The following is a 27379-nucleotide window of genomic DNA, read 5'->3' as shown; positions in this document are numbered from 1 at the left end:
CCTCAGACCCAGGAGTCCGGGTTTCCAGTTTGAACTTTTCACTCCCCTGAACCCGACTCTGGCTGCTGCGTCAGGGAAAAAGCAGGCGACAGGTGGCACCTGCCCGCCAGGCCGGGACGCGACCACCTGCCGCTGCTGCTCACCCCGCGCCCCTCTGCAGACACCTGCTTCTGTCAGTCCGCAAGCCGCCCCGCCCAATCCCGCAGTCCTGGGTCGCAGAGGAGGAGCGAGACGGGGAACCCCGGCGGCCGCCCCGCCCTGCCCCCGCCCCCGCCCCTCCTCGGGATCTCAGGCGGGGCTCCAGGAAGCCCGGACCGCCCCAGAAAGCGGGAGGGGGGTCCCGGGCTAGGGGGCGGAGCCTGCGGCCTCTAGCCCCAGAGTGAGGGACCCAACCCGCCCCACAGGACAGCTGCGCCGAACCTACCTGGTGAGCAGCCCCGGGGGTGCAGGGGGGAGACACTCTTTTGTCACCTCCCTGGTCCCATTCCCTTTTCCACAGACCCTGATGCCTGAGACCCCATCCACTCCCTTCTGAGATGCAGGTGGCAAAGACCTTTCAACTACCCTCGAATCCACCAGGACCCCCTTCCCCCTCTAGACCAAGGATCTTGGATCCTAGTCTCTCAGAGAATCAAGAGTTTCGGCCTTAACCCCTTTTCCTTCACAATTCAGGAGTCCAGGCCCCTGCCCCTTCCTCCCCTTTCATAGATCCAGAAGTTCCAGCCCCCAGCGCTGTCCTCCCTCACACCCAGGAGTCCAGGTCCCAGTACCCTCCTGCTCCTCCAAACCCAAGAGTCTTGGCCCCCAGCCCCCTCTTTCCCCAGACCCAGAAGTCCAGGCCACTGGCCCCCTCCTCCCTCAGACCCAAGAGTCGTTGGCCCCAGGCTCCCTCCTCCCTCAGACTCAGGAATCCAGACCCCAGCCTCCTCTTCCCTCAGACCCAGGAGTCCTGACCACCCCCCCACCAGCCTCCTTCTCTCTCAGACCCAGGAGTCCTGATCCCCCAGCACCCTCCCTCAGACCCTGCAGTCCAGTCCGTCAGCCCCTCCTCTCCCAGGATCAAGCTGTTATGGCTGGAGGGAAGCCTCTTCCATCCTGAACTCCCTCAGTTCCTCTCCCTGTAAGTCACACACAAGGACAGCCTCTGACCTCCAATCTGGCCCTGCACCCTGTGGGGGCCCTGACCTCCCCCCAGTCCAGGTCCCCATCCCAGCCTTGGCAATGACCCTGGCGGCTTCCTCCCAGCGCTCCCAAATCATTCGCTCCAAGTTCCGTTCTGGTGAGAGGCTTCTCTGTGTGCGTGGGGCGTGGGTTCTGGGAGTGTGCACGGTAGGGGGAGGGGGAGAGTAGGCCATGAGGGAGACCGTGTGTTTCCTGTGCAAAAGGTCACTTGTGCCTTAAGGAGGGAGGGGGCGAGTTGAGGTGGGTAAAAGAGTGGGTGAATGAATAATGCTTATATAAGCAGTGGGGAGTGGGCTGCTGGGGGTGGGCGTGCAGAAGGGCTTACATTGACGTGTGCAAAGCAGTGGAGCACAGTGATTGAGGACTCCCTTCTGAAAGGACAATGAGCTATCAAGACTTGTGAGTGTCAAAGGCCAAGCTTTTGGGCCAGGAGAGACAGAAAACATGCAAGTAGGTTCTCAGAAGTAGCACAGAGGGCCAGTTCCTTGAGTGTGCAAAGGAGTGTGCTTCTGTGATTGGGTGGGTGCAAAGACTCCAGCGAGCAGACAGCAAGGCGTGTACCACAGGGTGCATGTGTATGGAGAAGAGCAGAAATGTGCAAAGGAGAACCCTTGCTCCAAAATGGGGGTGAATCCTGAGTATGCAAATAGTGAGTGAAGTGGCAGGATGGGTGCTGAGATGAGTGAACCAAGGATGAAGACTGTGCAAAAGTGCAAACCTTGAGCTCAGAGAGATGTGTTTATAGGATGGATGTGCAAAGGGGGTGAGTATGGCAAGGCCCAGAGGTAGTGCAGATGGGAGCAGGCATGTGCAAAGTAGGGTGCACACAGAAAAGGAGGCAGGGTACAAATGGGCCAGGCTGCCAAGATGGCGATTGTGCGGGGGTGGGGTGGGGGTGGGCACAGGCTTTCGAAGGGGGCAGGTGGAGCTGGGGCAGGGCGGACTCCTGCGGGAACACTGGCTGGCTCCTAGCCCCAGAACGGCTCTGGGCTCTGGCCCTCGGCACTTCGCTGGCAGGAGAAGGCGGGAGGCCCGGGAAAGGGAGCCGGCTGCCCGCCCACCCGCTTGCATCGGGTGTGTAAGGGGGCTGGGCACGCGTGGCCCGCCAACAACTGCAGCTCGCGCCGCCTGCTAGGCCAGGCTCCTGGACACTCCCTTCCCGCCTTCTTTCTCCCACCTCCCTCCTCCCTCCACAGTCCTCCAGCTGCGGATTCACAGACGCTGCTATCAGGACCCGAGTAAGTGTGGGCCCCCAAAGGGAGGGCATGGTGACCCACTCCCCTGGAGGTCCCTGCAGTGCGGCAGCCAGATACCTTGAGCTGGTTCCTGTGCCTCCATCCCCCACAGCCCCGAAGCACAGAAATCAAATCCTGTCCTTTGCTGAGGACCCAGGAGTCCAGGTCCCCACTACCCGACCCCATAGAAGCCCTGCCTTCTGCTCTTCAGCTTCATGGGATGCATGAATCCAGACCCTGTTTCTTGGGACTCCACACTTGGCACTTATAAGAATCTCAGTTTCTACCTCTCCTAAGAACTGGGACTCCAGGCCTCACCCTGGCCCTGCAAAAATCCCAGAAATTTGTGATACTCAGCTCCCACACCCCTTGGTAACCTAAGACATGGTTTCGGCCTTTCTTGAGAATGTAGAAGTCTGGGTCCCCGTCCCTCTGCCCTCAGATCTAGGAGTCCCCGAACCTAGCTCCTCCCCACTTGTTGGAGACTCTGGGTTTTGCATTCTGAGCCTGCCCTTCTGCACTGGGGGCCCGGGGGCCTCCAGAGCAGGCCTTTCTGGAGAGCCCTGCTCCTCCCTGCCTGGCTCTCCGCCTGCAGGCCTCTCAGGATCTTTCACCTTCTCTCCAGTCTCGGATTCAGATCCGTGGATCTCAGCCTCAGGCCCCGCCGCTGGGGCCCCAGTCTCTCCCTCGGGCCCCACCCCTTTCCTCTTCAGCCCTGGGGTCCTGCTCCCTGAGCCAGAATACTGCTTGTGGAAGTCTCCGAAGAAGGTGAGTCTCAAGATTGGACTGAGGGTAAGTGGTCCTGAGGATCTAGCCTTGCTCTTTTTTGCTGCTAAGGATGCTCTTTTTGCCCCTTTCTGGTCTTCCCAAGTGGACCCCATACTTTGCATGAGGCTCTGGGGCAGGAAGGTGGGAGTGGAGCTGCAGGATGTAACATCAAAATCCTACCTGCTTTTACAGGAGTCCTCTAAGATCACCCAACGTTGGAGGGACCCCAAGCCCAAGGGGAACTTGACCTACCATCAATACATGCCCCCAGAACCAAGACAAGGGTCCAGGGGAGAGCTTCAGGCTGAGGGGACGGCTCTGGGACCCCCTGGGCCACCTCTGTGGGAAGGGACAAACTCACAGCAACCACATCCTAGGTATGGCCCCCCTGTTTCTGTTCTCCCGGGATCCAGAAACTCAAGCCCCTGTGATCCTCCTCCCACAAACCTAGAGTCCAGGCCAAGCCCTGGAGTCCTGGCCCCTATCCCCTCTTCATCAGGACTCAAGAGTCTGGGACCCCAGCTTCATCCTTCCCCAGGATCCCAAAGTCCAGGTCCCCAGCTCCCCAGGAACCCAGGAGTCAAGGCCCCCAGCCTCTATCTCCAGGTCTCAAGAGTCTGAGCCCCCAGTTCCTCCTCTCCCAGGCACAGAAATCTCCTGTGTTTGATCCCTAAATCTTTGTTTTCCTGAATCTTGTTGAACCTCTGTTCTTAAAGACCCTAGAACACCTTCGTTCCTTCTTCCCCTTCTAACCTTTGTTCCCCCTCAGGACTATTGCCAGGATGAAGTCCACTCCCTCCCCACCTGCAGCCCCCAGCCCATCGCCTCTCCCACACAAGCTGGAGCTTCAGACCCTTAAACTGGAGGAGCTGACGGTGAGTTTGGGGAGTAACCTCCCAGGCGGTTCTCTCCCTTGGCAGAGCCCAGAGGTCTAGCCCTGCAGCCTCTGCCCCATCGGAAAGTCCAGGTTCCCCAGTTCCATCCTTTTCAGGAGTGGGTGTCCAAATGCCACGCCCCCGCTCCCGCCTGCGCCCGGGAGCCCGCCCTGCACAGCCTCTCCCCGCTCCCCACTCCAGGTCTCAGAGCTTCGGCAGCAGCTGCGCCTACGGGGTCTCCCGGTGTCGGGGACCAAGTCGATGCTCTTGGAGCGCATGCGCGGCGGCGCTCCGCCCCGCGAGCGGCCGAAACCGCGGCGCGAGGACTGTCCCGCCGGGGCTCCCTGGCCGCGCCTCAGGCCCAAGGCCCTAGGAGCCGCCCGGCGACAGGGCGCGGTGAGGGCGGGACCTGGGGCGGGGCTACAGGCGGGTGGACCAATGAAGGGGATACATAGTAGGATGGGGCGGATAGTCAGAAAACAAGTACCAATGAAGTGTGGGGGGCGAGGCCTAGCGTTGGACGCCGTGGAAGCTTTGGGGCGTGGTTTAGAGCAAGGGGGCGGATACTAAGGAAAGTGAAGCCAATGAAAGAATAGGGGCGCAGCCAAAGGCGGGGCGATGAAGGAAGGACTGGGTGTGGGGCGGAGCCACAGATCGCAGTGGGTGGGGTTGTGCAAAGTGGGCGTGACTTATAAGAACCAGCTCTCTTCGGATCTAGCTTAAGCCAGCCCCAGCGTCTGATCTGCCGCCTCTTCCGCGAGCCTCTGACACCCTCGTGGCAGCTCCGGCTCCAGCTCCATCCCTGACCCCTTCCTCAGCACCGACGTCTGCGGCCCTGACTCTAGAGGAGGAGCTGCAGGAAGCGATCCGGAGGGCGCAGGTGAGAGGAAGTGGGCCGAGGAGGGGCTCGGGGTCCCTGGTTGGGCTCCGGGTGCAGTCCCAGTTTCACGCTGCTTCTGCCCTTCCGCAGTTGCTTCCGAACCGGGGCATCGATGACATCCTGGAGGATCCGGTGGAGCCTGAGGGTAAGAGCCAGACTCCTAGATCTGGGGGAGAAGAGGGTTCGTGGCCCGGGCTACTGGGTCCTCACGGAGAAGGCGGAGGCGCCCAGGGGCTCGGACTCCCGGCTGAGTGAGGAAGGCACCGAGGGCTGGACTCCCAGCTCCGAAGGAGGAGGGTACGGGGCGGGGGAGGGGGGGCCCGGACTCCCAGGTCTGAGGTCTGAGGGAGGAGAGGCCCCAGGCCTGGACTCCCGGCTCCGTGGGAGGAGGGGACCGGCCCCCCCCCCGGACTCTCGGGTCTGAGGGAGGAGGGCCCTGGACTCCAGGATCTTAGGGAGGAGAGGGCTGACGGCTGGACTCCCTGGTCCGAGGGAGGAGAGGAGGGGGGACCTGGACTCTTGGGTCTGAGAGAAGAGTGGCCCCGACTCCAGGGTCTGAGGGAGGAGGGGGCTGAGACTCTGGACTACAGGTCCGAGGGATGAGTAGGCTGGGAGCCTGATCCCTGATCTCCTTAGCTCACCCTCCATTCCTTCCCCCGTAGACCTGCTCCCCCCTATCCCCCTGGACTTCCCCGGCTCCTTCGACGTGCTGTCCCCCTCCCCGGACTCTGAAGGCCTCTCATCTGTCTTCTCTTCCTCACTCCCCTCCCCCACGAACTCCCCTTCCCCCGCTCCCAGGGGCCCCATGGACTCCTTGGACTGGCTAGAGGCTCTGAGCGGGGGTCCCCCGCTTGGCTGTGGGCCCCCAGCCCCCAGCATCTTCTCTGCCGACTTCTCTGACTCCAGCGGCACCCGGCTGTGGGACCTACTGGAGGATTCATGGTGATGGAATCCTGGTTTCCAGAGACTGAGAGCTGGTGGGGTTTAGGGAGGTGGTGGAGGAGAGACTTCCTGAGGAAAGGGGATGGATCAATCAACACAGCCCCTCCCACCACAAACACGGGATCTGAGACAACCCCTCTCACCACCTAACCCCTCAAAGGATGCCAATTTGCCAAACTACAGGCCTTTGCCTGCCTGACCTGCATATGATCCCCCTCATAGATGTGTGGTTGGAGGTTCCTCAGCTGCTGATCAGGGTAAACAAACTGCTTGCTGCTTCCTTCAGAAACCTCATGGATGTTTTCATTCCCACTTTTCCTCCCCCACCCTCTGACTACATGGCCGCCTGTTGTCAGGGGATCTGGAAGGAGGTCTCTGCTTTTTGAATGCAGGAGAGAGGCAGGGAAGAGTGGGGAGGGAGAATAAGTGAGCCAGACCCCTGGGTTTTCATTGTTGTCGTTGTTAGGTGCAGTAGAGTCCATTTCGACTCGTGGTGACCCCATATGTGCAGAGTAGGCCTGTGCTCCATAGGGTTTTCAAGGCTGTAGCCTTTCAGAAGCAGATCACCGGGCCTGTCTTTTGAGGCTCCTCTGTTGTTTTTTGCCATCAAATAGATAACGACTCATAGTGACCCTGTAGGACAGAGTGGAACTGCCCCTTAGGGTTTCCAAGGCTGTAAATCTTACGGAAGCAGACTGCCTCATCTTTCTCCCATGGAGAAGCTGGTGGGTTCAAATCACTGACCTTTTGGTTAGCAGCCAAACGCTTAACCACGGTGCCATCAGGGTTCCTTGAGGCATCTGTAGACGGGTTCAAACTGCCAACTTTTTTGTTAGTAGTGGAGCGCTTAATTGTTTGTACCACCCAGGGACTCCAGGTTTTCATTAGAGGTGAAAATGTCAGAAGCCAAGTGTCTGGGGTCAGATTCTTTTGGAAGCAGACCCTATAACAAGATTCATGTGCCAATGGTTTATTAAAGAAGTGTTCCCAGTGTGGTGCAAATGGTTTGCACTTGACTCCTAACCTAAAGGTTGGTGGATTGAACCCACTCAATGGCACTGCAGAGGAAAGGCCTGGTGTTCTGCTTCCATAAAAATTACAGCCAAGGAACTCCTATGGAGCATGGGGTCACCATGAATTGGCATCAACTCAGTGGCGATGGGTTTGAGTTTTTAAAATTTTTCTTCCTCCTGGAGAAACCAGTAAAGGAGTAAGGCAAACAGGACAGTGAAGGGGAAGAAGACAAGCAAGAGTGCGACTTCAGGTGAAGTTCCAGCCTCAGCCTGATTATGTGGGGAGCTCAGGAGCTTAAATTACATCCCAGACTTAAATTACATCCCAGACTTAAATTACATCCCAGACTCTTTCTCACCTTGAAGTAAAGGAGCTGGGTCTTTGAATCTCCCCATTTTGGTTTATTATTGCCGAATAACAAACTATCTCCAAACTTCAGAGTCTTAGAGCGATATCTGTGGTCTCTCACAAGTCCACGGGTGGACTAGGCTTGACTGGGTGGTTCTTCAGCTCCATGTGATGTTAACTAGGAATGTAGTCTTCTGGATGCCTAAAAAATGGCATGGCGGCAGCATCTGACCTCCTCTAATTTCACAAGGGGGAAGGAGAATCTGGATAACAGCCCAAGGCTGGCTCCAAGGCAGAGGTCAGACATACCTTCTTTCTCTGGCATCTTTACCAATTCTAACACCGTCTGTCCCTCCCATGACACTCTACTTCTCTGCTGGGTTTGATAACTCATTGCAGTGGCCACACAGAGCTCACAGACAATACTCATGATTATGGTGTTTATTAGGAAAGTAACTGGTTGTAGTTCAGGTTCCAGAATGCTCAGGATACAGTTCTTTGATCAGAACAGACTCTTCCCAGCTATGCCTGCAGGCAGGTCTCTCCCTGGCCCTTGATTCCTCAGTCCCTTGGCCTGGCCTCTGCCCTGCCTGGGCAAGTGTTACTAAGCTCTTTTAGCTCTGCTGATAAGTGCCCAGAGGCACCCCACCCCGGCAGTAAGCCTTGGCCCAAAGACACTCAGCTCTAGCTCTGTGGGTTTAGCAAACCTAGCTTCACCAAGTGCCCAAAGGCACCCTACTCTGCCAGCAAGACTCCTGCCCAAAGGTGCTCAGCTTTCTCACTCCGTGAGCTGGGAATCCCACTGTGCCATTTTCTGCCTCTGCTGCCACCGTTTTCTGCCACCGCTTCTCACTGTCCTCATTGGTACAGCTCTCTCAGTCTCCTGGTTCCAGGAGCTTCTCAGCACAGGGATCCTGGGTTCAAAGGATGAGCTCCACTCCTCGCTCTTCTTTCTTGGTGGTGGTGAGATCCTCTCCTCCCGCCTCTGGGATGGCTTATTTTAAGCCTAGCGGGATGGCAAAACTGATCAATCCCTTCCTGTGGGTTCCATATATATTGTTTGCAGTCGCATTCAATCACTGTGTGTGAATCACAAAGACTATGGCTGAAAGGGCCATATTAGGTAATTCATTGCACTGCAATGCCCAACTGCACTGCCAAGATGGTGCAATCAGACACATTCGGCACCTTGTTGGGGATGGCTAGGAGACTGGGCTCAGCTGGGTTGCTGGGACATCTGGACCTCTCTTGTCCTCTGTGTGGTCTCACCACTCTCTCCTGCTCCAGGTGATCTCTCCAACAGGGTAGCTGGACTTCTTACATGGCAGATCAGGGCTCCCAGCAGTAAGCATTTCCATGGAAGGAGGCAGAAGCTGCCAGTCTCTTAAAGACTAGGTCTGGAACTAGCCTAACATCACTTTCACCATATTCCATTGATTAATACAAGTCAGACCAGCCCAGATTGGATATGGAAGGGGACAACATGAGCGGAGTCCTTGGGTGGCACAAGCAGTTAAGCTTGGCTACTAACCAAAGAGTTGGTGATTCAAGTCCACCTAGAGGTGTCTTGGAAGAAAGTCCCAGTGACCTGCTTCCCAAAGGTCACAGCCATTGAACACCCTATGGAGTGCAATACTACTCTGCACACATGGGGTCACCATGAGTCAGAATCAACTCGACTGCAGTGTTTTTTTTTTTTTTTTCTTGTTTCTAACCACACAAGAGTGGGAATGCTGGAAGCATGGTTATTGGGGGACATACTTGGAGACTTGCCACTATACCATACCCTATATTAGTTTTCTAGAGCTACCATAACAAAGTACCACTCACAGAGTGGCCTAAAATAACAGTAATTCTTTCACAGTTCTGGAAGCCAGAAGTCCAAGATCAAAGTGTTGATAATTCCCTGCTCCCTCTGAAGCCTCTAGGGGAAGACCCTTCCTCTTCCAGTTGCTGATGGCTTTGGGTGCTCCTTGGAAGCAGACTGCTACATCTTTCTCTCAAGGAGCAGCTGGTGGGTTTGAACTGCCAATCTTTTGGCAGCCAAGCATGCAACCACTGCGCCACCAGGGTTCCTTAGTCTGGAGAAAGTACTGTATTATTGAGATCCATAAAAAGCTTTGCAAATGTTGGCTTTTTCATCCAGACATATAATAGATTTGAACTGCTCCTAAGATGTACTTAGGATCTCAGAGGTGCCCACATAATAAACTCTCCGCATGGCTCTGTTCAACAGTAGTTAAATAAATATTATTTTATTGATGCCTATGTGATGTTTACAAGTGTATCCTCCAAGAGAAAAGGATGTTTTTTTTTTTTATGTGATGTTTACAAGTGTATCCTCCAAGAGAAAAGGATGTTGTAGGATGTGTTCACTGTCCAGCATGTAGCAGATGTGCCACAAATATTTACTGAAAAAAATGAATGGAATCTCAAGCTCATTGAGCCATGCTGGCCACTTAGTTCTCAGTTGTAATCATCTCAGGCCCAGGAAGCTAGGGTTGCAGAGGGAGGGCATATGGTCTTGGATGCACCTAACCAGTATGTTTCTTTAAAAACGGTTTGTGCCGTGCTACTTACTGAATGGTTGGCGGTTCAAACCCAACCTTTGGCACCATGGAAGAAAGGTCGGGTGATCTACTCCTGAAAATTCATGGCCACTGAAAACTCTGTGGAGCCCAGTTCTACTCTGAAACACGTGGGGTTGCCATGAGTCAGAATTGATGGCAACAGGCTTGGTTTTTTGGTTTCTGGGTCGACTGATAATGCAACATCATGATAAACAGAGAAAAGATTGAAGTTGTGAAGGATTTCATTTTACTTGAATCCACAATCAGCGCCCATGGAAGAAGCAGTCAAGAAATCAAAAGACACCTTGCATTGGGCAAATCTGCTGCAAAAGATCTCTTTTAAAGTGTTGAAAGGCAAGGATGTCACCTTGAAGACTAAGGTGTGCCTGACCCAAGCCATGGTATTTTCAGTTGCTTCAAATGCATGCGAAAGCTGGACAATGAATAAGGAAGACCTGAGAAGAACTGAGGTCTTTGAATTTTGGTGTTAGCAAAGAATATTGAATATACCATGGACTGCCAAAAGAATGAACAAATGTGTCTTGGAAGAAATACAACCAGGATGCTCCTTAGAAGCAAAGATGGCAAGACTACATCTCACATACTTTGGACATGTTATTAGGAGGAACCAGACTCTGGAGAAGGGCATCATGCTTGGTAAAGTACAGGGTCAGTGTAAAAGAGGAAGGCCCTCAATGAGATGAACTGACACATTGGCTGCAACAATGAGCTCAAGCATAACAAGGATTGTGAGGATGGCAAAGGACTGGCCAGTGTTTTGTTCTGTTGTACATAAGGTTGCTATGAGTCAGAACTGACTCTATGGTACCTAACAACAGCAACAGTTGGACTAATTTAAAATAGTGAGCCTTCTGAATGGACACAGTCCCAACAACACATGACTTGGTGAGTAGACTGTGGGCTTCATTTAATTTCTACTTGCTCCCTCGGCCAGGTACTTTTAGATAGTGAACAACCTACACAACAGTTTGGAGCATCCTTGTGTCTATTCTACAGCTGTTCTCCCTTTCTTCTAGTTTTCTTTCTGCTAGCCACCGTGTCCTTCAGAGGGGACTGAGCAACTCCCCAGTGCAGGGGATGAGTATTGTTTCGAGGCTAAGCCAATTCCAGTGGGCTTCTTGTCTTGCTGCATGCTGGGTTACATGGTTATGTGACAAAATTTTAGCCAATCATATATGAAGGTAAGTTGCTGGAGGGCTTACAGTAAGAATGAGCTTTTTTCTGCCTCTTGTGGAAAGTCATCATGTGGCAGCCATCTTGGGAGCTTGGGGGAGGCAGGCTAAGTGTAGACCATGGCACAGCTAGAAGATAAATGGAACTGGGGGACACTGATGACGTAGTTGAGCTGCTGGATTAACTAACCCTGGACATGAACCACCTTTGATCTTGCCATATGACACCCATGGATATGTTGTTTAAATAGTTTAGTTGGGACTTCCGTTACTTGCAGCCCAAAGCATCCTGATACAAGAGGGAAGTGTCCTGGCATATGTAACATTATGTTCCTCAAGCCTTGGAACTGGCCTTGGGGGAGCCACAAGTGGGAGGAGAGAGCCAAAGTCAGGCTAGTGTCAGTGCTTGAGTAGTGGGGATAAGTCTGCTTCAATCCCCACCCACTCTGGCAGGAAAGCTGCCTCTGGTTTAAAGACTTTGAGAAAGGGAGAGTCTGGGAGGGTATAATTGGCCAGGTAGATGGTTTCTCCACCTGCAAGGTAGGCCGCCCAGATCCCGAATGTCCCAATGGTCATGATGGTGTGGTTACACTGTGTGAGCAGTGCAAAGTCCTTGCCAGGGGAGCCCTCAATCCCACTGCCAGCAAATACCACATCACCACGGGAGGCATTGATGTTCTCCCGACACCACGCCATGCCGTTGCTGGTGACCACAAAGATGGGGGAGCGATAGCGTCCCCGGAACCAGCTCAAGGCCTGTTCTAGGTATCGCCGGTCAGCCACCACACCCTTCCAAATATTTGGCATGACATGGACGTAGTCCCCTCGGCGAACATGGACCCCCACAAAGGTGCTTGGTCGGCTCCCATTCACCTTTAGGCCCCGCAGAAAAGTCTGGGCTTCCTCCTTTACGTGGTCGTGCAGGGTGAATTCCTGGAGGATCTCGGCACGGAGGTGGTGGTAGAAGGTCCAGGAGCAGGGGTAGCCGGTGAGGCGGATGTACTCCCCTGGGATGTGGCGGTACTGCTCTTCCATCCAGTCATTCAGGTGGTAGTTCCTCCACGGGATCTTGTTGGCCACACTGTTATGCAGGACTGGGAGGGTAATCTTGAAGATGGGAGCTAGTGTATTATGCATCTGGGCTGAAATGAAGGCGGGTCGTCCGTTCATCTTGGCCAGGGCGTACAGGGTGGCATACTCACCCATTTGGTTCCCCAGACGACCTTGTACATTGATTGTCCATATACCCTTGGGCTGGGAGCTACCGGAGCTCTCTGTTACCAGAGAGTAACTCTGGTATTGCGTCTCTAACTCCCACACTGGTTGAATCTTCTTTAGCCGCTGCTGAAGGTGGAATATGGTGGAAGCCATGAAGACAAAGAGGATGAAGTGGGCCCTGGGAAAGGAGAAAGGCCCCGGAGTGCTGATCATGGCTGTTGGGAAGGAAGAAAAGGAAATATTAGCTTGGGAGATGGAGGCAGTCACCTGAGGCCTAGGGTGGTGCATGAATGTGGCTGTGTGACTGTGTGTGCAAACATTGTGTGAGTGTATGTGAGTGTGAGTTTACTTTATGTGAGTATGTGTGGTGAAATGAGTTTATGTGGGCTTTTGCTTCCGTTATTTGGAAAAACAGCTTGAGAGATTTTTTTCCCCTAAGATCCTAGGAGCTACTTTTGCCCTAGTTTTCTAACCCAGAGGGTTTATTACTTTTGTCCAGGTTCATTGTCATTTCCTGGTTAACCTGTAAACAACTGGATGTCTTGATACTTTTTGTCTGGCCCTGGGTTGCAGCCCGCCCTGTGATTGGTCTATTTTACATACTTTTCAGGGATTGGTCAATATACTTACACAAATTAAGTGACTGTGGCATACCGAGAGAGGATTGGCCAATTCATGGCCCCGGTGGAAGGCCAGAGCTTAAAATTGACAAGGAGTTTGCTTATGTATGCAACCAACCCCACCGGGGTTGGAAAAGGAAGAAAGAAGCAGGAAAGGAGAAAAGGCAAGAGAGGAAAGATGAGAGAAAAAGCAGAGAGAGGAGGCAAGGAACTTCCTAAAAGAGCTATAACACAGGTCAAGTGCTGTAACGCCAAAGACAGTGATGAGCCCAAAGGGACCCCGTGGCAGAGCCGGCAGCAACAGGCCGGTAAGGGGCTCTGCCGCAGAGTTAGTGGTGATAGCAGAAACCTGCAGCTAAGAGAGCTGAACAAAACTGCTACACTGGCTATGAGCTGGGTCAGTTAGCAGTGAGTGGAGAGGCCTGTCCTGAGGGGAGCCGAGAGAAGGCCTGTCTTCAGGGGGCTGAGAGGAGGACTGCATGGCTGAGAGGGGGTGTGCACAGCAGAGAGAATAGCCTGCATGCTGAAAGAAGCTGAGAGAGCTGTCCTGCACTGAAGAAGGGAGGGATGTGCTCTCCACTTCAGGGGAGCCTCCCAGACTTTGCCTGCATGCTTCCTGATCCTGATTCTTCTAAGTTGTAGCCTGTTGATCCTGATCCCAAGTTGTACCCTGTTACTTCCTTAATAAATCATTTAACTGTAAGTATGCTCTGTGAGTTCTGTGTGGCCATTGCAATGGATTATTGAACCCAGAAGAGAAGTAGAGAGTGCCATGAGAAGGATGGAATTGATAAAAAGGTCAGGGATCCCAGATAGAATGGGAGAAAAATGTAGAACAAATGTCAAATTCCTAAAAAAGGCCAGACTTACTGAACTAGTACAGACTAAAAGAACCTCCAAGACTATTGCCCTGGGATAGGGCAATAGTCTTTAAACTTAGAACTCAAACCACTCCTGGTGGTCACCTATCACTTAAAAGTCAGAGTGGCTCATAAAATAAATAATATCACCCGCGAGTACTGTGCTTCTCTAAACAATCACCTAAATGAGACCTAACGGTCAACATTTACACTAGACCAAAGACGAGAATGTAAGGAGGAACAAGGAAGCTGGACTAATGAAAATAAAACAACCAGAGTGGAAATGAGAATGCTGACACATTATGAAACGTTTAACCAATGTCACTGAACAATACGTATAGAAGTTGTTAAAAGAGAACCTAATTTGCTATGTAAATTTTCTCCAAAATCTCAATAAAATATTAAAAAAAACAAAAGTTGGAGAGTGGAGGTATGTTTGACCTCTACCTAATAGGAATCAGTTTCGTGCTGATGGTGATTCTCTCTCCTCCTCCTGAATTGAGAAGGCTTCAGGTGCTACTCGAACCTTTCAGTATGTCATTGGGTGTGTATACGTGGGTACGTGTATGTAGGTATGTATGTAGAAGGTGTGCTTATGTGGGTGTTATACTTAAGTGTGTGCACTGGGTGTGTATATATAGCATGTTCGTTATACGACTATATAAAAAAAAACCCAGTTGTGTGTATGTATATATATGAACGTAAGTGTGTATGTATACAATTAAACAAATAAGGATCATAGAATCTGATACTTCTTAGACATAATGAATCACCTCACAGGATTAGTTTTCTTGGTTTGAAGACTTAGGATCATTGTTTCATGGGACAACTCAGTCAACTGGCATAATTTAGTTCATAAAGTTTATGTTCTACATCCTAGTCTGGTGAGTAGCATCTGGGGTCTTAAAAGCTTGCAAGCAGCCAGCTAAGATACAACTATTGGTCCCTACTTGTCTGGAGCAAAAGAGAAAAAAGGGAAACCTACGACTCAGAGAAAGAACCAGTTTACAGGACAAATTGTCTACATGAACCACGGCCCCCTCTACCCTGAAGAACTAGAAGAACTAGATGGTACCCGGCTACCACTACTATATGTTCTCAGCAGGACCACAGTAGATGCATCTTGATAAAAAAAAAAAAGATAGAAAGGGAGAAAATGTAGACTAGAACTTCAAATTCTCAAAAAAAATCCGGACTTACTGGAATCATTGAGACGAGAGGAATTCCTGAAACTATTGCCCTGAGATACTACTTACGCCTTGAGCCAAAACTATCCCCTCAAGTCACCTTTGGGTTAAATAGCAGGTTAGTTCAGAAAGTACCAAATATCACCCTTGAGAATTGCACTTTAAGAAAAAAATCATCTATATGAGACCAAAATGGTCAACAAATACTCTAAAGCACAGATGAGAAAGTTGGGGGGGTGTGAAACTAGGTTAATGGGAACAGAACAACTAGAAAGAAAATAATGAGAATAATGATACAACGCAAAGACTGTAAGCAGTGTCAGTGAACAGTATGTGTAGAAACCGTTGAATAGGAACTTGTTTTGCTGTGTACACTTCTACCGAAAACAAAGCAAAATACTGTTTAAAAACAGTTGCTGTTGAGTAGTTTCTGACTCTTGGGAACCCCACAGGTGTCAGAGTGGAACTGTGCTCCACAGGGTTTTCAGTGGCTGATACTTTGGAAGTAGATCATCAGGCCTTTCTTCCAAAGTGCCTCTGGGTGGATTCGAACTGTCAACCTTTTGGTTAGCAGCTGCAGCTAAGCACATTAATCATTTGTACCACCCAGGGACTAAGTATATATGGGCATATATATATATTGTGTGTGCATGTGGGTATACGCACACCCACAGCATATAAATAGCCACATTTATCTGTACAATATGCGCATACTGTGTACACATATGGATGTGTGTGAAACTGTGCATACCGAAGAGCATGTGTACATTGTATTGTACGGTGTGTACACGTTGTATACATATAAGGGCATGTGCTTATATTTTTTATGTGTAGGTGTTGTCAACACATGGCATGTATGTATGTGTCAGTGTGTATATATATATATATATATATGGGGTATATACTTTGTGTTTATATATGTTGTTTAATGTGGGCTTTTATACACTGAGCGTACATACGTGTCTATATATGGTAATAACAAGTATATGCACCTACCATATACTGCGGATTCAGTTTCAAGGGATGTCCATATTTGCATGTTTTACCTATATCCCCAGCTTTCCATGAATGAGGAAGACCGGAGAAGAGGTGACGCCTCTGAATTGTGGTGTTGGTGAAGAATATTGACTATACCACGGACTGCCAAAAGAACGAACAAACCTGTCTTGGAAGAAGTACAACCAGAATGCTCCTTAGAAGCAAGGATGGTGAGACTGCATCTTACATACTTTGGACATGTCGTCAGGAAGGATCAGTCCCTGGAGAGGGACATTATGCTTGGCAGAGCACAGGGTCGGCAGAAAAGACGAAGACCCTCAACGAGGTGGATTGACATAGTGGCTGCAACAATGAGCTCAAGCATAACAAGGATTGTAAGGATGGCGCAGGACCGGGGAGTGTTTCATTCTGTTGTGCATAGGGTTGCGATGAGTCGGAACCAACTCGACGGCACCTAACAACAACAACAACCTATATATCCCCTTTGAAAGAAAATTGCACCCACCAAGGAATCAACCACTTGACCCTGCCTACCAACCTGGCCACAGCCAATGGAACTAAAGATGGACACCTGGCTCCACAGTGACCTATCCATTCATTAGGCAGTGGCCTATGACAAGTATAAGGTGGCTCTAAAAGACAAGTTGGGTCAATCAAATTCTCTCTTGAGTAATTTTACTAAAAGAACCAAACAGCAGTTGGTAGGTGATGCTGAAGGAAAGAGTAGGGGTTGGGGTGGCTGAGATGGGTTATATGCAAGCTGAAGCAGAGGAACCCACCAACCAGAAGATACCTGGGCAGATATGAAAAGTGTATCCAAGAGAATTTCATTCCTGGCCAAGAAATCTCAGGGGAAAAAAAAAACAAAAAACTCCTTCTATTTGAGAAGTTTAGAACCTATTCTTTTCAAGTCTAACTGCAACAGAAATTAGTTCCAGGAGTGGGGTGGTTGCACCAAACAGACCTTCAGAGAAGATGTAGGATTCACTATGATATCACTGAAGGTGGGGGGCCCTGAAAACCCTATCTTTTATGCATTGAATTGTGTCCCCAAAAAATATGTGTTGTAAATCCTAACCCCTATATCTGTGGTAGAGCCCTGGTGACTCAGTGGTTAAACGCTCAGCTGTTAACCAAGTGAGTAGCAGATGGAATCTACCAGTTGATCCTTGGAAACCCTACGGGGCAGTTCTAGTCTGTCCTATATAGTCGCTATGAGTCAGAATTGACTTATGGCAACAGATTTGGTTTGGTTTTTATACCTGTGGTTATAATCTCATTTGGGAATCAGTTTTCTTTGTTATGTTAATATGGCAGTATTAAAGTAGTGTGTGTCTTAAATCAATCTCTTTTGAGCTATAAAAGGAGAAGATTAAGCAAGCAGGGATGGGGGAAGATAGATGTCACGCCACTTGAAGATCACCAAAGTACCAAAACAGAAGCTGAAAAAGAGCCAAGGACCTTCCCCAAGAGTGGACAGAAAGTGAGGGAGCCTTCCCCTAGAGCCAGTGCCTTGAATTCAGAACTCTAGCCTCCTAAACTGTGAGAAAATAAATTTCTGTTTGTTAAAGCCACCCTCTTGTGGTATTTCTGTTATAGCAGCACTGGGTAACTAAGATACCAACCCAGGACAGAAAACCTAAAGTGATGGTTTGTGGAGTGAAGCAGCTAAGTAAGTTGTTGCCTGAGGTCCCTTGGGACAAATCAAGGGCCCCAAAATGATGAGACTTCGAAGATGTGGTTGCTGAGCATAAGGAGAGCTGTGTAAGTAAAATAAAGCAGGAGAGAAATTTGTTCTGGACCTCCCCATGCCCACATTTTGTGGCTACAAGTCAATAAGGAAAAGCAAACAATCATTACTTTGCATTGTCACAGGAAACACTTTACTATTGCTAAAGATTAGGTCTAGAAATGATTGGTGGGATTTGCCATTCTGAAGCTTGGGCTGGACTAACACCTGTGCCATATTGACACAGAGAAAGGAAGGAAGGAAGGCCAGAGGGAGTGAAAGAAGGGGAGTAGGGAATAGGAATGGAAAGAAGGAAGGAAGGAAAGAAGTTCAGGTATGGGCCCTAGCTGACTAAGATTGGGATCTGGGTGACAGAATGGGGATATCTGGGAGCTGTCAAAAGAATGAGGGCATCCCAGATTCTGAGCTTTTCCAAAGCACTTGGCACGTCCTCCCCAGTGAAAGCAAGGTTTCCACCCACTCTTTTTAAAACTCTTCCCCATAAGCAGGTTTTAATCTCAGCATATCCTGGAGTCTCTTACCAAAGGTAGACTACAGCAAAAGGTTTCTGGGTATGTTAGCCCAGGGCCTGAGTCAGACAGGGTTGAACCTGAGAAGCTGCCAGAAGTTATGCAGGTGTGGTTCTTTCAGGGTAATTACGGCTGTTAAAAGTTGACGCAGAGCTTAACATAGCAATATCCCTGTTTCTGATTTATAAGTTTTTACTGAAACCCTCAGAGCCCATTAAGATTGTATGAGAGTTATCCTTCCAGAAAAAACTCAGCCATGTTAACGAGATGCCTAGTCCTGAATTGAACCAACCCAGCTGAGGGTCAGGGCCCCTTGGCCATTCCCAGGAGTTGAATCTAATCAGAAGTGGACTCCTGGGTGTATAATTCCCTCCGCTGGCCCCCTTCCACTCAGATAAGGGGAGCCAGGAGGCTGGGTTTGCTCAGCAAGGTTTACTTCACTGCCCGGCTGATGCTCATGAGATTCTCAGCCTTACCACAGGCCTTATTATCCAGATAGGTCCCCTTCCTCATTGTTTATGAGAGTAAAGCAGGGCTTCAAACTGGTTTTTCCCTGTTCAGTCATGGCCGACGAAGCAAAACCAGGACGAACTCAAATTTATAAAGAGTGGGTGTACCAGAACAATAACCAGAACAGGAAAAATTACAGGTTGACACCCTGCTAAAAACTTAATCTCCCTCTTAGAAAGCAAGGGCAACGTGCAAATTGCATAGCAACCAGCAACCAAAACTCTTGACCGACAGAGTCAGGAACCATGGTGCCCTGCTCAAAGATGGTGGCCAACTCTGCTGCTTTGAATGTGTGTCACTTTCCACAGTCCTGGCAATAATCCAGTCTCCTGAAAGGGCTTGCTACGCCTCTTCCAAATGTCCCATTCCAGGGCTTCCAGTTATCATTCTGGTACACCTAAAACCCAAACCAAACCCACTGCCGTTGAGTAGATTCCGACTCATAGTAACCCTATAGGACAGAGTAGAACTGCCCCATAGAGTTTCCAAGGAGTGCCTGGTGGATTCTAACTGCCAACCTCTTGGTTAGTAGCCATAGCGCTTAACCATACACCACCAGGGTTTCCCTGGTACACTTACGTTTTACAAATTCAGGTCTGTTCCAATTTTGCTATGTCAGCCACGACTGAACCAGTTCGAAGCCCTGAAATAAAGCCTCAATTCATTAAGCTCAGTAGGAAATGTGCTTCAGACAATGACTCAAAAAGAGAGCACAAACTCGACTTGGAGCAGGTATTTCAGGCTATTACACTCATTAGCTGTGTGATTTTGGGCAAGTGACTTCACCTCTCTGAGGACTAAAACAGCACCTGGCACATATGCACATGCGGAAAATGTGTGCTATTATTGCTACAGAGAAAAACGTCAGAGACTGATGGGTTTTCACTTTTCACGTTGGGTGTATTGGTGGTGGTTAAATTTAGCATTTAACTCTACTGTTAAGTTGAATTCTGACTTATAGAGACCCTACAGGATGGAGCAGAACTGCCCCAAAGAGTTTCCAAGGCTGTAAATCAGCAGAGTGGCTGGTGGGTTCTAACTGCCAGCCTTCCAGTTAGCAGCCCAGCGCTTGACCACTGCACCACCAGAGCTCCTCAAAATTTAGCGTTTAGACCACAGATTATAGAATTGGGAGACATCACTCATGAATGAGATGGAAATAGGATAAGAGAAGGAATCAATCTCATTTGGAGGTTGTGAATTCTGAGACCAACTAAATAGCCCCACACCTTTAGATCTAGATAAAGTGCTGTTATGAATTGAATAGATGACTGGGTGGCACAAACAGCTAAGCACCCAACTACTAGCCAAAAGTTGGACGTTCAGACTCACTCAGAGGTGCCTTGAAAGACTGGCCTGGTGATCTGCTTCTGAAAGGTCACAGCCATTGAAAACCCTATGGAGTAGTTCTACTCTGGACACATGGGGCCACCATGAACCAGAGCTCACTTGAGGGCAAACAACAACAACATGGATGAAATTGTATCCTCCAAAAGATATGTTGAACTCCTAATGCCTATGTAAAAATAGCGGCCGAGGCACCTGACCTCCTCAAACTTCACCAGAAGGAGAGAGAGAATCACCGTAAGCATCAGCCCAAGGCTGATTCCTATGAGGTGGAGGTCAGATATGCCTTCAAACCTCTAATATTTTTACTCATTCTGACACCAGCCGTCCCTCCCACGGCACTCTACTTCTCTGCTGGGTTGGATAATTCGTCACAACGGCCATGCAGAACTCACAGACAATACACACAGTTACGGGGTTTGTTAGGGAAGCAACAGGCTACACTTCAGGATCAGGAATGACTCAGGATATAGTTCTTCCATCAGGACAGCCTCTTCTCAGCCGTGTCTGCAGGCAGGCCTCTTTCTGGCCCTCGGCCTCTCCACTCCTTGACCTCTGGCCTGGCCCCTGCCCTGCTTGGGCAAGTGTTACAAAGCCCCTTGGCTCCGCTGATAAGTGCCCGGGGTTACCCCACTCTGCCAGGGAGTTGCTTGCCCGGAGACACTCAGTTCTCTCACTTAGTGGGTCAGCATGCCCATTGTAACTGTCTTACTCTGTGGGCCAGGAAGCCCACTGCGCCGTCTGGAGCCAGTCTCCTGGCTCTGCAGCCACCGTTTTTCTGTGGCTGCTTCTTTCTGCCTTGTACTGCCTCTCGGTGTTTCAGCTCTGTTTGCTGGGTCTAGGAGGTTCTCAACGCAAGGACCCTAGGTCCAAAGAACATGTTCTGCTCCTGTCCCTTCTTTGTGGTAGTGAGGTCCCCCCTTCCAGCCATTAGAATAGCTCATTTTAAGCCTAGCGAGATGGCAAAACTGACCAATCCCTTTGGTGGGCCACGAATACCTTAATTGCATAATCCCACCATGAGGACCTGTACATAGACCAAGAGGCAGCTGTTTGAACAGAACAAATGAATACTGGATGGTTTAAAATCAGAAAAGGTATGCGTTAGGGTTGTATCCTCTCGCCATACTTATTCAATCTGTATGCTGAGCAAATAATCCAAGAAGATGGACTACATGAAGAAGAATGCAGTATCAGGATTGTAGGAAGACTCATTAACAACCTGCAATATGCAGATAACACAACCTTGCTTGCTGAAAGCAAAGAGGACTTGAAGATGAAGATCAAACACTACATACAGCTTTCAGTATGGACTACACCTCAACATAAAGAAAACAAAAAAGCCTCACAACTGGACCAATAAGCAAGATCATGAGAAACCAAGAAAATACTGAAGTTGTCGAGGATTTCATTTTACTTGAATCCATAATTAACACCCACGGAAGAAGCAGTCAAGAAATCAAAAGACGCATTGCATTGAGCAAACCTGCTGCAAAAGACTTCTTTAAAGTGTTAAGAAGCAAAGATCGCACTTCGAGGACTAAGTTGAACCTGACCCAAGTCATGATATTTTCAGTCCCCTCATATGCTTGCAAAAGCTGGACCATGAATAAGGAAAACTGCAGAAGAATCGATGCCTTTGAATTATGGTGTTGGGGAAGAATATTCAATATACAGTGGACTGTCAGAAGAACGAACAAATCTGTCTTGGAAGAAGCACAGCCAGAATGCTCCTTGGAAGCGAGGATGGCAAGACTTTTTCTCACATACTTTGGATGTGTGATCAGGAGGGACCAGTCCCTGGAGAAGGACAACATGCTTGGTAAATGAGGGGGTCAGCAAAAAAGAGGATGACCCTCAACGAGATGGACTGACACAGTGGCTGCAACCATGGGCTCAAGCCTAACTGTGAGGATGGTGCAGTACTGAGCAGTCTTTCATTCTGAGTTGGAACTGGCTCGATGATACCTAACAACGACACCACCCAATGATTTGGTGGGAGTTACAAAACCATGGTGAGAAAGGCCATATAAGCGATCCTTCATACTGCACCCTGGTACCTGCGAACGTGATCTTGTTAGAAATAGGGTCTTTGAGGATGTTATCAGTTAAGTTCACACGAGGTCATATTGGAGTAGGGTGGGTCCTAATCCAATGTAAGTGGTGTCTTTAGAAAAGAGAAGAGACACAGAGAGAGACAGAGGAAAGGTGGCCCTGTGAAGATGCATCTAAACACCAAGGAAAACCTGGGTCTACCAGAAGCTAGAAGAGACAAGACAGGATCTTCCCCAGAGACTTCATGGGGACCATGGCTGGCTTGGCCAACACGTTGATTTGGATGCTCAGCCACCAGAACTGCAAGACAATACATTTCTGTTCTTACAAGCCACCTGGTTTTTGGTATTTTGTTACGGCAGTCCCAGGAATCTAATATAAGTGGTTAGAGAGCTGAATTTGGGGATTCTCCCCTGGGGTTGGGTGTGTATGTCTGATTGCACCTACCATAATTGATGTTAGATTTTTTTTTTTTTTTTTGAGCTGAAGGTATAGGGAAAAGAGTGTGTATGGAGGGCAAGTGGTAGTTTGCATGTTGCTGTAATGCTGAACAGGCTCCACCAGAGCTTACAGACTAAGACAGACTAGGAAGAAATGCCTGGTGATCTACTTCTGAAAATCAGCCAATGGAAACTCTATGGATTACAATGGTCTGATTTGCACCTGACCTTGGGAACGGTTCAGGACCAGGCATTCTGTTGTGCACGGGGTCACCACGAGTCAGGGGCCAATTTGATGGCAGCTAACTACAACAACAAGTCCTGTCTCTGCCAACATCTCCCTGCCTCGTGTTTCTCATTTCCTTCTGCCCCATCCTTTTTTTTTTTTTCTGTCTCCAGTTCCTTGCACCAAGTAGATGAAAGTTAAATGTTGGAAGAGAAAAGAACTTCAGGCTCAAACTTCTTAATCTCTGGGCAGTAGGGCTGGCGGCGGGTGCCCCCTGAGCATGTAAGAACATTGTGTCCCCTATAAATTTGTTTACAGAAAACAGAAAGACAATAAGGCAATTTCAGCATGGGTAAAAAGGAAAGGCAGAATGTTCTAGAATAATGTCTCTTTCCCTCCTCACCCAGGAAGGGAATGAGTCACTGCTGAGGGGCTTGACTTTAAGGGAGGTTGCAGAGAGAGGAGGAAGAACTGGAGGTAACTTCACAGAACCCAATCCACTGTCAGCAGTAGGGGACACACAATGAGATTATGGAAGATTTAGGTTTGGAAAGAAGCTCTGTGGGGAGGGGCTGTAAGCTTGGGTTCCAACCTTGACTCCACCTCTTATTAGCTGTGTGACCTTACCATGTGGCTTTACCTCTCTGTGCCTCAGTGTTATCATCTGTAAGATGGGAATAACACCAGTGCCTTCCTTCCAGATCTGTGTGACGGCAATGTTCCTTAATAAATCAAAGTAAATCTCTACATTGTTGTTGTAGTTAGTTGCAGTCGAGTCCATTCCAACTCACGACGACCCGATGTGTGCAGAGTAGAACTGCTCCATGGGGTTTTCAAGGCTGTGACCTTTCTTTAGAAGCAGATTGCCAGGCCTGTCTTCCGAAGCACCCTCGGGGTGGGGGATTTGAACTGCCAACCTTTTGTCTAGTAGTCAAGCACTTAACAGTCTGTGGCACCCAGGAACACCCAGATGCTCTATGAGCAGGGTCAGCATCCCAAACCCATGTTTATGTCAGCCTTGAACAGGGTATCCCTCCTACCTCACCCCTGAGGGCATTATCTTATTGCTTTTTAACAACAACCTCACAAATAGGGGTTATTATGCCCATTGTAAAGTCAGTGGGTATTGTAAGCCTTTAACACACTCACCTGCTAACAAAGAAGTTGGAGGTTCAAGTTTACCCAGAGGCGCCTTGGAGGAAAACCTTGGGGTCTATTTCTGAAAGATCAGCCACTGAAAACCCTATGGGTCACAGTTCTACTCTGACATGCATGGAGTTGCCAGGGGTAGGAATCGACTCAATGGCAACTGTTTTTTTTATGCCCATCGTACAGTAAGGAAAACTGAGGCTCAGAGCCTGGCCCAGGAGCTTAGAGGAAAAGCCAGCTTGGCTGTGCCCCCTGCCCCTGCCCCTGCCCTTGAGATGGTCAGAGAGGGTGAGTGGTGAGCCAGGAGAAAGGGCCTGGGCTGTGGATGGGGCACAAGAGGCTGCTGAGATGGCAGGAGAGATTGGGTAAGCAGGGAGCCTGACAGCTGTGGGGACACCGTGGCACTGTCCACAGTGGGCATTGGATTCCAAGGAGGCACAACTTCTGGGTGGGGGAGAAGCCTGGATTTCCTGGTGGTTCTTTGAGGTGATCAAGTCCATCCTGTTATCTACCCTGAGTTCCAACGGCTGCGGCTGCATTAGGCATGGGAGGAAAGGGAGCATGGGGAGGGAGCATAGATCAAGAAGACCCTTTCCTCATCAGATGCCCCTGGGGAATTGCTGTAGGATGTCACAACGGAAAAGGGTCCCAACACAGAATGAGGAATCCAGCCTCCTGGTCTCTCGGAGAAGTGGGACACAAATTAAATTAAAAAAAAAAAAAGAAAACAAATAAATGTCGCAATAGAGTTGATTCCACCTAGTGGCGACCCGTGTGTTACAAAGTAGTACTATTCCATTGTGTCTTCTCCGCCCGCAGCAATCTTTATGGAAGCCTTTTTTCCATGGTGGTGCTGCTGGGTGGGTTTGAACCACCAATAAATAGCTTGCACCACCCAGGGATGTTGGGCCACCAATATCAGCAGAGAATTTCCTATGACTTCTCTGTCCCATTCACTTCTCTCCATTCATGTCTAAATTGTTTAGAGCAAACAGAAAGGCAACAGGGCAAGTTCCGTGTTTAAACTGTTTAGAGCAAACAGAAAGGCAATAAGGCAAGTTCCATGTGGATAAAAGGGTGGAATTTTCTAGAACAATGCCTCTTTGCCTCCTTAGTCGCTGCCTCCCTCATCATCTACATACCCAGGCCTCATCCTCTCCCCTCTGGACCCTCACCTCAGCCTCCCCATCTGCAGACTGCCCCTCTCAAGCTCTCAGCTCTCCCATAGCTCCCTTCAGCCCTCCCATAGCTCCCCACAGCCCTGAGGACAGAATCCCAGGCCTTGCTCCCCTCTGGCTTTGTCACCAACCATTCCCTTAGAATACCCCACCCCCCACTCTGCACAAACCCAGTGCCCCATCCTGTCCCACCCTGTCATTTGCATATCCTGTTCCCTCTGCTCAGAAAGCCCTTCCCTACTCCCTATAGGCCTCTTCCCTCTGCCAAGCTCAGCTCCCCCAAGTCCAGGCCCTGCCTGGCTGCCCTCCCCCCATGAAGATACACTCCCCAAAAATTAGCCCAGTTGCCTTCTAGTTGCCTCTAACTCATGCCAACCCCATGCATTACAGAGTAGGACCGCACCCCATATGGTTTCCAAGGCTGTGACCTTCCAGAAGCAGATTACCTGGACTTTCTTCCGAGGTGACTCTGGGTCAGTTCAAATGCCAGCCCTTTGGTTAGTAGTCTAGTGTTTAGACATTTATGCCACTCAGGGACTCCCCGTGAGGGCACATCCCTCCACATTCTGTGCACTAACAGGTTGGCCCTGCCCTGTTCGTGTCCCCAGAAATGCCAGTCCTGGAAAGGCAGGGCAGGGGCTAGACTGGCTTGTGGCCTCCTCAGTAATGGACCATTTGCCCTCTGGCTTCTCAGAAATTCATACTGCAATCCTGACTTTGGAGAAAAGACAAGTTCTTAGGACAAAAATGTGGGGCCACTCTTTCGGAAAAAAAAAAAGTCTCGGCTTTATTCTCAGGCTCAGGAAAGCAGCAGTGTGACTCAGGGTGGGATTAGGGACAAGCTGCCTCCCTGTGTATGTGTACTTACCTGTGGCTGACACCTGTGCCCGGCCCTTGCCAACTACCATTTTACGGGGCAGTGGCAGGGCATGGCCTGGGGGCTCCTGGACCCCTGGGTACTGTGGTTAGGTCCTACCGCCCAGGGGGACCTGGGGGCTGGTCCCAGGGGTGAGGACAGGCCCCCTCTCCTTGCCCGGAGATGAGAACAGGAAAATTCAGTTATTGCGGGGGGAGGCTGCCCTGGCCTTCCTGTATGCACATTTATTCTCAGGTCGGTTTCTGGAAGCTGGTGCCAGGGCAGGGAGGGACGGCAGCAGAGAGCCAGTGGGGAGGGGGAGGAAAGGGAGGGTAGGGCATGACAGAGAGGGGTTTTAAGCAATAGATTTGCAAGCAAGGAAGGCCATGGAAGCTGAGGCAGGCAGGTGGCCAGTGCACTGGGAAGCTGAGGAAGTGGGCGCCTGTGTCCACCTCCTTCCTGAGGCCCCAAGGTGGGGGTACATGGCAGAGAGCATCAGGGGCCTTGGGGTGGATGCGAGTCTCCAGGCCTCGAATCCCCACAACTGGTCCCTTAGGGGATCTGTTCCCAGGGCTGTGTGCCTGTGTACTTACCTGTGTGTAGCTGTGCTATGGGGCTGGGGAAGTGCCACTTGCTGTCTCTCACCTGGTGCAGGCAGCAGCAATTGTGGTGTGGCGGGAGAGTGGCTCAGCGGGCAGCTCGTGTGCTCCAGGGATTGTTCACGACCCTCAGGGCTGAAGAAATCTCCCCAACCGTCCTGCATTCACAGTAGGGAAACCCTGCCTTATATACCTGGCCTCCCGGTGCCACTGTGGGGAGGCGGGGTGGCAGCACTGCAAGAAGGAAGTGAGCCCGGAGTCCTTCTTCCTTCCCAGGTGCCTGCCTAAATGCAGGAGCCCCAGTCAGGCCAGGAAGGCAACCTGGAGGATGGGGACAAAGAGAGTGCCAGCTCCAATCTGGAGTCCAGCTCAGCTCAGCCAGGCTTTTCCTGCTTCTGCCAGCCCGCCCTTGTCCTACATTTATTGATTTTGGCAAACAACTGAAGTTAGGTGCCCCGGAGCTGGTTCTGACTCATAGCAACCTTATGTATAACAGAAGGAAATGTTGCCGTCTTCACAATACTAAGTATGTTTAACCCCATTGTTGTAACCTATCTTGTGGAAGCTCTCCCTCTTTTTTGCTGGCCCTCTACTTTACCAAGCAAGATGTCCTTCTCCAGGGACTGGTCCTGCCTGATAACATGTCCAAAGGCTGTGAGACAAAGTCTTGCCATCTTCGCTTCCAAGGAGCACTCTGGCTGTACTTCTTCCAAGACAGATTTGTTCATTCTTCTGGCAGTCCATGGTATATTCAATATTGTTCCCCAACATCATAATTCAAAGGAATCAATTCTTCTTCAGTCTTCCTTATTCATGGTCCAGCTTTTGCATGCATATGAGTTAATTGAAAATACCATAGCTCGGATCAG

At 50.1% G+C, this 27379-nt stretch overlaps 2 protein-coding genes across 6 annotated transcripts in view; one reads left to right on the top strand and one right to left on the bottom strand.

Annotated features, from left to right (window-relative positions):
- The first annotated feature begins 389 nt into the window (after positions 1-389).
- Positions 390-27379, top strand: part of MAMSTR (MEF2 activating motif and SAP domain containing transcriptional regulator) — a 53093-nt gene continuing 26103 nt past the window's right edge. Inside the window, exons 1-10 of one of the 3 annotated variants that reach the window (XM_049900721.1) lie at positions 390-427; positions 1196-1279; positions 2379-2420; positions 3043-3185; positions 3378-3562; positions 3955-4060; positions 4262-4456; positions 4779-4940; positions 5031-5085; positions 5603-7634. In XM_049900721.1, the coding sequence (XP_049756678.1) occupies positions 1222-1279; positions 2379-2420; positions 3043-3185; positions 3378-3562; positions 3955-4060; positions 4262-4456; positions 4779-4940; positions 5031-5085; positions 5603-5886 (1230 nt within the window). In that variant the 5' untranslated portion in view covers positions 390-427; positions 1196-1221 and the 3' untranslated portion in view covers positions 5887-7634. Of the gene's footprint in view, positions 428-884; positions 1280-2378; positions 2421-3042; positions 3186-3377; positions 3563-3954; positions 4061-4261; positions 4457-4778; positions 4941-5030; positions 5086-5602; positions 7635-27379 lie in introns of those variants that run through there. The other 2 variants (XM_049900722.1, XM_049900723.1) reach the window with 2 other exon arrangements.
- On the bottom strand, positions 11407-26845 carry LOC126085394 (galactoside alpha-(1,2)-fucosyltransferase 2-like). 3 transcript variants are annotated; one of them, XM_049900724.1, is made up of 2 exons: positions 26557-26845; positions 11407-12440 (listed from the first exon to the last, which is right to left on the bottom strand). In XM_049900724.1, exons 1-2 carry the CDS (start codon positions 26672-26674, stop codon positions 11407-11409), a joined length of 1152 nt encoding a protein of 383 aa, XP_049756681.1. In that variant the 5' UTR covers positions 26675-26845. The 3 variants fall into 3 exon arrangements, with proteins under 3 accessions (XP_049756681.1, XP_049756684.1, XP_049756682.1); XM_049900727.1 differs by having other exon boundaries at positions 26505-26633; XM_049900725.1 differs by lacking the exon at positions 26557-26845 and adding an exon at positions 15889-15946.

This window comes from Elephas maximus, chromosome 11 (assembly GCF_024166365.1).
Source record: "Elephas maximus indicus isolate mEleMax1 chromosome 11, mEleMax1 primary haplotype, whole genome shotgun sequence".
NCBI classification, from domain to species: Eukaryota; Metazoa; Chordata; class Mammalia; order Proboscidea; family Elephantidae; genus Elephas; species Elephas maximus.
Note: the sequence above shows the minus strand (reverse complement) of the source record. Positions and strands in the feature narration are given on the sequence as shown.

Excerpts from the sequence above, each read along its gene's own strand:
- LOC126085394 (XM_049900724.1), bottom strand. The coding sequence starts at position 26,674 with ATGCAGGACGGTTGGGGAGATTTCTTCAGCCCTGAGGGTCGTGAACAA. Across the intron at positions 12,441-26,556 it reads ATTGCTGCTGCCTGCACCAG|CCATGATCAGCACTCCGGGG; the intron begins GTGAGAGACAGC and ends CCTTCCCAACAG.